Raw genomic sequence first — 9,625 nt, 5'->3', positions numbered from 1 at the left:
ATCCATGTAAATTATTTTTCCTTTTCTTTTTTGTAGTACAAGATTTATATGATATAATGATGCCTTAAAAATACTTAGATGATACATTGAATAGACATTTAAAACTTGATAATTTTGGTGAAAATTCAATAATTATGAGGAACATTTGAATTTTTATTCTGTGTTTGCCTAAAAGAATGAGTTTTCTATCAGGCCCGAACATGTTGTATCAAATAAAGAGAAATTCGTGGTGAGAATGAGATTTTGTCATCATGGTAGCATTGCTAAGTCTCAAAAGGTTCAGGAACTAGATCATCAGAGGAACAGAAAATCTTGAAGGTCTAATTCTAATGCAAGAATGTTGTTTTCAGAGAAGAAAAAGTTCAAATTTTAAGAATTCCCACAAAAATGAATTATTAGATGAAAAAGTTCAATTTTTTCCAGCTTATCATGAAATCTATACTATAGACTAAGTGTATATTATTGTGGTCAAAAGCTAGTTGTTGGGTAAATCTTATGCTGGAAGTGCTTAAGTTGGAAAATGGTATTGATTCAGGTCATTTACCATTTATGCAAAAGGATATCAGAAAATTTCTTGAATCTCAAAGTTGCATTCAGCAAAAGAATGATGCAACATAAACTCTAAAACTATGCATAACTTTGAAGGATAGAGATGATTATTTCTAGTATGATTTTAAAATGGATGATAAGTACAAGCTTGCCTATTGAGGAACATGCTGCAAAAATCCTTACACCTTATGCTTTTGAATTATTACAGCATAAAAAAGAGTGTTGTTTAAAGTATGCATCAATATAGGAATCGAATTTTACAAGAAAGCTTAAAATAACAACAACAACAACAACAATCAAGCCTTTATCACACTAGGTGAGGTCGGCTACATAGATTGAACGATGTCATAATGTTCTATCATCAATCATATTTCAGACAAGAAAGCTTATTGACTCTTAAATTCAATCATGAAATGCGCACAAGCAACAATTTCTCTGAACATTTATATTCAAATATAAAAAAAATTAGAATATAAATCCTTGAAGAGAAGAACACAACTTGATTATGCTAAAATTGAAATAGAAGCAATAGCATAAATTTGAGAAACACAGTTATAGGAATCATTTTATAAACAACTATAGGAACAGAGTAGATAAGCTACCAAAATGCCTCAACAAGTTAGTACCAGAAAACACAGCCATTTCCGCGCAATGATATTACGACAAGGCTTCGTGCTATAGTCAGCTCAAGCATCTTACTTTGGCTGGTCATTTAATGTTACCATAGATTTGAGTATTCCTGGACTTATCTTGTCAGCAAGGGCACCTGTCTCTGAAATAAAGTAAGACTTTTCCTTCACAGTGCTCTGTAGTTTCTTTGCCTCAAAGTCAAGTTCTTTTTGATCTGTGAAAGCATAGTTTGTCAAGGGAAGATACCAATTGATTCTTATAAAAGGTATAGTTCTTATCAATTTTTTTATAAAATGATTTGAGTCAAAGCTATAGTTCTCTAGCAAAAGTAATAATGATCACAGAATGGAGATAAACAATCTCATCAGAAGTTATGAACGCTGAACTAAAAGTTGATGCATAATATCTTTCTTAATCATCCGAGCTTTGATCATTTGTTGATCAAAATTATGTATCCTGTGCTCTAGGATGAAAAAGAAACCATACAGAAGTCCACAGAAAGTTTTCATGCTAACGATTCAGATTTAGTTCCAAGTAAAAAAAATCACTCCAGCATTTGAAAATATAAATAATTTGGTTGACAATACCACACATTTAGGTAAAATTACATCCCTTTCAGCATTGCAGGGTTTCAAATCACATGAAGGAATTACCACAATCAGTTTGAATGAATAAAATATATAACAAACAATTAAACTATCTTAAGAAGATTTACAAATCAAGAAAACAGAAACAGTTAATATAGCAGAGACACATTATTGCATCTAAATACAATCTCTTGTATCAAATAGGAAAGCCATTTTATGATCCAGAATCCAAAGTTCCAAACTAACAAATAAAACCATAATTGCATTCCAATCCGGTATTACATGCAATATATATGGGGGGGGGGGATCTCAAATTACACTGAGGAAATATGTTTAAAGTCCACAAAAAAAAGATGTCAACATTGCATCATAGGTGATTACCAAACATGATTACTATACAAGGTATTAAATTGTGGTTCGAACATCAATTGTGGCCGCAATATTGCTTTACGGAAGTCTCCACAACGAAATCATAATCACAATTGTGGCCACATCAACAGCATTTAACTGCAATCTTGCGCAATTGCTGTAAACATAACCACAACTGCACTTAAATACTCTGCTACTGTAGAATGCACACATATACAGAAGTAATAGCTAATCAAGCCTTTTGGCCCATCAAATAAAAAAGATCGACTAACACGGGCATACATCTACAGCATTTTCTTACGTTCTATTTTCGCATGATATCATGTAATTTAGGGCAACAAGACAGGGTGGGAGGGAAGGAATGAAGGACCTGTTTCCAATATAGTGTGAGCAGCATGAAACGGAATTGTAGCAAACAGATCAGTTCCTGGAAACATCATCCACGTCTGCTCAAAAGAGTCATGATTGCCACAAACAGTACACACCTCTTGCACCAAAGGTTTCGAGCCGGTCCCGGAAACTCCTTTCATTATTGATCCAAAGGGCGATGGGACACTACTCTTTGTTGTCTGAGCCCTTTTCCTTAAAGCAGTAAGTGCTTCTCTATTCCCATTTCTCAATCTATCATTCTCAACACTCTGAATTATTACAAAATAGGGCAGTTAAGTACCCACTTAATTATATAGAAAAGCAATTAAACAATGAATTCAGAAAAATAAAAAAAACAAGTTTTTAGTGATATAATGAAAGAGATTTTTGAATTGATACTAGGAAATTGAAATAAAGGTAGTAGCATGAGCTTTGAATAAGAAATACCTGATGTCGTGCTAAAAGAAGATGTTCAGCTACCAATTCGACTTCTGTTAATTTGTTTTGAAACTTTTTCATGGTCTCATCCATATTTGAAGGTGTAAATAATGAAGAAAAGGTGTAATCCTAAGTGAAGCATTTCATCAAACAGTTTGTAAGCAAAAGAGAAAAAGAATGAAAAGAAGATAGTTAGTACCTTACCTTGTAAGTCGTAACCCTGCTCGCTAACTCAGCACAATAGAGAAACAAGGTGTGAGAGTTCAAAACTTAACTTATATATTACATCATAAACAACCTTAATCCTATTATTATTAGATAAAAAGATTTATGCATTCACATTGCATCATCTACTATTGATATTTAATTAATCCAAATTAACGGTTTTAGTTTGACTCTCGAACTTAAATTGGTTGGATCTGATTAGGTTTAGGGTCGAGTTTCGCTTAAAAAAAATAGATCATGTCATGTTTAGGGTTGGGTAGGGGACAAACATACCCGCCCCAGACTCATCCTATTATTACTTACTCATCTTATTTGTATGTGTTTCTATTTAATTTATGTATAGAGTAATAATATCTGTTTGGTTGAAAATATCATATGATTCTCTCATTTTTTCAGCATATATACATGATTAACAATATATATACATATAGTATTTCATTTATGAAATTATATATGCATAATAATAAATAATATTAAGAAGACTTTATCGAAAATAAGTATGCATTAAATTTAATCGGATCTAAGAACAGTCACAAACCCCGAAAGAGATTAGTTCCTTACAAAAAAAAATGCGAAAAATATTCTTAGTAGTACAGTTTTTTTAGATGAGTTCACAATTAAATGTAATTGTCTTGGTAAAATTAAAATATCACGTGAAGAAAATATATTAACAAACAAAATTCAATCTCACAAAATTCTCTTCAACACAAAATAAAATTATAAAAAATAAAATATAACCTTTAATATTTACACAATAATTTTCACGACAATAATCTTGATAATCATAAATTTTACATATATGACTTTAATTTAAATAATTAAAATAACAAATCTAATACATTTTTTAAATAAGAAGAAATTAGTCATACACAAAATGCTTATATTAACAAATTAGTATAATCATATGGTGAAAATGGACTTGGACTATTTCTTCCCTATCTTTCTTGGTGACACATTCCTCTAACTGTTTCACCATCACTACAATTTATCTATCTATACATATATCTATCTATACATATATCTATCTATACATATATATATATATATATCCTTAATTACCATCACTTTTAAACTCTTATACCTTTTTATAAACTATATATTGTTAGTGACAATGGTGGCCACAGATCCAGTTAGAGTTCTGGTCACTGGTGCTGCTGGTAATTACTAATTTTATTACTTTGATTAAGTATGGATTTAATCCATGCAATGTTCCTCTTAATTTTTTTATATTATCAACCCATTATTTATTGTTACATTATTAAAAAAAATGTCTTAGACTTATGAGGTGATGTATGATTGATTTATAGTATGATTGACATCTAATAAAATGTGTGGAAATTATAATTTTGAAAAATTTAAAGAATGTTCTTTTCTTTGCTGTTAAGGTTATTGATCTCTAGTACTTGCATTTCTTGTAGACTATGTTAGGAATATGAAGTGCCTTGTTGTAGAGGAATGTGCATAGATTCTTCTAAAATTGATGTTATTATATATTGAAGCTAATGCACTAATGAGTTAGATTGGTTCATGTGTTGTGGATATCATAAGAGAAACTAATCATGGAAATGCTTTCATTGGAGAATGTGGATCACACAATTCTTCAGAAAATTCTTCTTGTTTTAATTTGTTTTTCTTTGTTTTGGAAGATCATTAGATATATGTGTGGTCTTCTATATCCAGAGAGTGAACCAATCACTGTGTTGGTTACCGGTGCTGCAGGCACGTTATCTTTAACTTTTAATCTTAACCGACCATGCCCAGATTTATTTTTCTCACGATTTTCATATCCCTTATAGAAATTCATTAGCATATCTGATGTGCATATTTATAATCTTAGTATGATGTATAATTGGAAATTTGGTATAGTACCAATTTGATTGAATTTGTTAAAATAATCATAACCTTATTCTGATTTGGTTGAAGAACAGGGCAAATTGGTTATGCTCTTGTTCCAATGATTGCAAGAGGAGTGATGCTGGGTCCAAATCAGCCAGTAATTCTGCACATGCTTGACATTGAACCAGCAGCAGATGCCTTAAAAGGGGTTAAGATGGAACTCATTGATGCTGCTTTTCCACTTCTTAGAGGTATGCTATTTTTCAAATTTATTCTCCCCTATCTAAAATATATCGGCCCAGTATACGAGACTTCCACTTGCTGAGGTCTAGTAGGATAGGTGTACGCAACCTTATCCATCAAGCGGAAAGATTATTTCCAGGATTTAAATCTGTGACCTCATAATCAACCTTACCTTTATGCTAATAGTGCATACGTAAAACGACAATTTGGTCCTGAAATTGATGTCATCTGTCAATTTAGTATCTCACATTGCAAAAATATCGATTTGTTCTCCGACTTTACCCACCGCTCCGAATCAATTTGGTCTATAGGAATAATGGGCGTTAGACACCAAAGACCAAATTGATTTGATGGTATGCAAAGTCGGAGACCAAATTGCCCAATAATGCCAATCTCTAGAACCAAATTGAGTCGTCATTCATAATTGCATATTGTTGATAACTTGATATCTTATAATATATAAATATAATAGGTGTTGTTGCTACAACGGATGTTACTGAAGCTTGCAAAGGTGTAAACATTGCTGTTATGGTTGGTGGATTCCCAAGGAAAGAAGGAATGGAAAGAAAAGATGTGATGTCTAAAAATGTATCTATATACAAGGCTCAAGCTTCAGCATTGGAGCAACATGCTGCTTCAGATTGTAAGGTTAGAACCTTCTTTTCTAGCATCTTTATATGCACCTTTTCTCCAACTTAAGTAGCCTAAGTTTTAATTTTGAAGATAGTTGACAACATACCACTTTTGCTATTGCTAAAAAAAATAAGAAAGTAAATACTCGTTTTAGTCCCTCTTATTTTTTCGACCTTACCATTTTTAATCATTTAAAACAGATAAGACCTAAAATAGTTACCAAAAATTTCAAATGTAGGTCAAATTAGTCCTTACCGAATATTGTAAAACATGCTAAAAAGGAACTAATTTGACCCACATTTGAAATTTTTAGGGACCATTTTAGGTCTTTAAGTATTTATTCGCTAAAAAATGAACAAATTGAACACATAAATCACATTACACCATCCATTCAAAATAGAAAGGTTCTATCTCTATCTTTTTTTGATACTACCAAGAGTATTTTCTCACCTTTTTGAGTAAGGAATTAATCCATTTCAGAGTACGTGGATACCCCTCCCAACAAATGTCGTTCGCAATAATCAACTCTTAACCTTTTGGTCATCTTGGGATCTAACAGTGCCTTATATTACTAGACCAACACCAACTCGATTTCTATCTGTCATCAAGTTATTTCATATATGTCAATCATTAGCATGTAAAACATTCATACTCCTATGCAAATAAATCACTATGAAGTTTTTACTCATTGTGTTCATACATTTCAATTATGTTGTTGGTGAATGGTAGGTACTAGTGGTGGCAAATCCAGCAAACACCAATGCTCTAATATTGAAAGAATTTGCTCCTTCAATCCCAGAGAAAAACATAACTTGTCTTACAAGACTTGATCATAATAGAGCATTAGGCCAAATATCTGAAAGGGTAAATGTACATGTTAGTGATGTCAAAAATGTCATAATATGGGGAAATCACTCTTCAACACAATATCCAGATGTTAACCATGCAACTATCAACACCAGCAGTGGCCACAAGCCAGTTAAAGAACTAGTTTCTGATGACAATTGGTATCTCATTCTCAATTTTACTTCCTTTGTTTTGTTTAGTATTTTCGAACTTTACACTAACAGTGTATAGATATTACGATATGTTGTTGTAGGGTAAAGACAGAGTTCATATCCATTGTTCAGCAACGTGGGGCAGCAATAATTAAAGCAAGGAAGCTGTCTAGTGCATTATCAGCAGCAAGTGCTGCTTGTGATCACATACGTGATTGGGTTCTAGGTACTCCAAAGGTCCGTTTTCTTTATCTTATATAAAACAAAATGTTAAAGTTCAATTCTTGTTAGCGACATTTATTGAGAGGAGCAGCTACCTATGAAGCATGAATATGGATATGTGTATCGGATATGATACATATCCGATATGTCGACGCAATTTTTTTTAAAATATAGAATATGATACGTTCAGGGGATACGTGTATAAAATAGTAAAAAATACATAAAATATGATAAAATTATAAGTTTAAATCAAAATATCAAAAATGAGAAAATATAATGGAAATTGTAAATCATTATCGTCCAAAATTCCAAGTACCAAAACTAGAAAATATAGTAGAATAATTGATAACGTATCAGGTACGTATATTCATCTTTATTTATTTTTTTATTTTTATTTGTTGGATACTTTATGGATATGCACCCTTCACGAATCCGAGTATATCCGTGTTGGATACGTATCCGATATCGACACATGAGGTTGTTCAACGTATCTATGCTTTAGAGACAACCATACATTCTGAAATAGATGTTTTGGGTTTATAGTACATGCACAAGTGCTCATTTGATTTCATTATTTTTTGTTTCTTTTTGCATTACCTCAGGGGTCATGGGTATCAATGGGAGTGTATTCTGATGGATCTTATGGTATCCAACCTGGTCTCATTTACTCATTTCCTGTTACATGTGAAAAAGGAGATTGGAATATTGTACAAGGTATATATATATATTTTTTATTTTTATTATAAGTTCTGTCTTATTAAATTTCTGTCACCAATTTCTAACCCATCATTTCAACTTACTTTTAATATTGTTAACCTAGAGAGAGGAGTGTAAAACCATGAAAACTTTATATTTCTAAGTTACCAAAGAGGTTTTTTGAATCTTTATGCAAAAAAATTACAAGAAATAAAACTACCAGTGTCTTTGTATTATATTGTACATTACTTCCTCATTTTCTTATATTTTTTTTTCCACTGAGAAATCCCTTTGATACTAATGTTTCAGGGCTGAAGATAGATGAATTCTCTAGGGAAAAGATGGATAAAACTGCAGAAGAACTCATTGAAGAGAAAACATTGGCTAAGTCATGCCTCAATTGACTACTACCCATGTTTACTTAGAATATAACTACTTAATATTTGTGGTTCTTTAAAAATAAAAATGCAGAATTTCAGCTTCATTCTAAATTGTGGTTAAAACTAGGTTTTTAATTGTATGCTTATATGAAAATGAAGTAGTTCAAATAGAAGAAATTGTGGTAGCTCATTTCTTGCATTACTTTTAGTTATTTAAGAGAATCTCTTACTCTAAGAATATATCGTCACGAAAAGTAGTTGAGTTGGTTAAGTTGTGGAACATAAAAATCAATTAAGATTGCGGTGAAAACAAGTTTTTCCTAGTAATTGAGGTTCATTAAGTTGATATACATGTCTTAAAATCGTAGTATTTTTTAATTAGTTGTACATGGAAATGGAAATGGAAATGGAGGGATATCTATAATAATAACAAACACAAGAGGTACACATTGAACTTGAGAACTTTATTTTTTATTTTTTATTTTTTTTTTTGAACAAAGGTGTGATTACACCCAATAAATTGATAGAGGAAGAGAATTACATGTTCTTGAAACGATAATTGGGCATTCCCAATCTGTTCCTGTTATAATCACTAAGGATAAAGGTAGGAATTGCATTCCAAACCGTGTAAGTTCTTGAAACAATGCTAAACGAAGCTAATTTATCCGCACAATTGTTACCTTCCCTAAAGATATGAGTGATTTTGTAGTTCATTGTGTGCAATTTCTCCTTGCACTTTATCCAATCATTCTGCAGACTCCAGGGGGATTAGAATTACCATTAAAGATGTCCAAGAGCATGCTTGAATCAACCTCAATCCAAAGCTGCTTCCCCCCTCTGTTATAAGCAGTTTGCACAGCATGCAAAGTTGCATGAAACTCAGCGAAGATGGCATTCTGAATGTTTAGATACTTAGAGAAAGCAGTGATAAACACTCCATTATGATCACGGAAAATTCCCCCGCCCCCTGCATGCCCTGGAGCTCCATGAGCCGCTCCATCTGTGTTGACTTTGATCCAACCCAATTCTGGAGGGAGCCATTTAACTTCCGTGATTCTGGGAGCAAGATTAAGCTTAACACTTATGTTAAAACTTCTAAGGATCAAGAGGTCCTCAACAGAGGGGTAAGCAGATGCAGAGGAGGAATTTCCAGCTAAAGAAGTGTCCCTCTTGATCCTTCTGATTGCCATAGGGATAGAGATTAGAATTCCCTCAAATCTTTTCTGGTTTCTGCAAAACCAAATTGTGCTTAAGGTGTTTATCACACAAGCTATGAGAACCTCTTTAACCTGCTTATTTATCATTTTATCACAGTCATCCAAAATTCTTTTGATAGAGGAGATGTCCAGGTTGATTGAGAAAACATGAGTGATCCAATCCCAGAGACTAGATGCAAAAGTGCAATGCAGAAATAGGTGATCCTCCTCCTCACTGTGAGAGTGGCATAAGT

At 32.4% G+C, this 9,625-nt stretch overlaps 2 protein-coding genes across 3 annotated transcripts; one reads left to right on the top strand and one right to left on the bottom strand.

The window, feature by feature from the left end:
• On the bottom strand, positions 828–3,161 carry LOC109361612. The gene is made up of 4 exons (XM_019607121.1): positions 3,147–3,161; positions 2,952–3,071; positions 2,506–2,773; positions 828–1,393 (listed from the first exon to the last, which is right to left on the bottom strand). The coding sequence occupies exons 2-4, from the start codon at positions 3,033–3,035 to the stop codon at positions 1,245–1,247; spliced, it is 501 nt and encodes a 166-aa protein (XP_019462666.1). The 5' UTR covers positions 3,036–3,071; positions 3,147–3,161; the 3' UTR covers positions 828–1,244.
• On the top strand, positions 4,255–8,374 carry LOC109361643 (malate dehydrogenase, cytoplasmic-like). Of its 2 annotated transcripts, none has more exons than XM_019607160.1 (7): positions 4,255–4,324; positions 5,096–5,254; positions 5,719–5,894; positions 6,609–6,886; positions 6,979–7,114; positions 7,702–7,813; positions 8,105–8,374. In XM_019607160.1, the coding sequence occupies exons 1-7, from the start codon at positions 4,279–4,281 to the stop codon at positions 8,197–8,199; spliced, it is 1,002 nt and encodes a 333-aa protein (XP_019462705.1). In that variant the 5' UTR covers positions 4,255–4,278; the 3' UTR covers positions 8,200–8,374. The 2 variants fall into 2 exon arrangements, with proteins under 2 accessions (XP_019462705.1, XP_019462704.1); XM_019607159.1 differs by lacking the exon at positions 4,255–4,324 and adding an exon at positions 4,680–4,886.

This window comes from Lupinus angustifolius, chromosome LG12 (genome assembly GCF_001865875.1).
Source record: "Lupinus angustifolius cultivar Tanjil chromosome LG12, LupAngTanjil_v1.0, whole genome shotgun sequence".
Lineage (NCBI taxonomy): Eukaryota > Viridiplantae > Streptophyta > Magnoliopsida > Fabales > Fabaceae > Lupinus > Lupinus angustifolius.
This window is presented reverse-complemented; position numbering and strand designations above follow the sequence as displayed.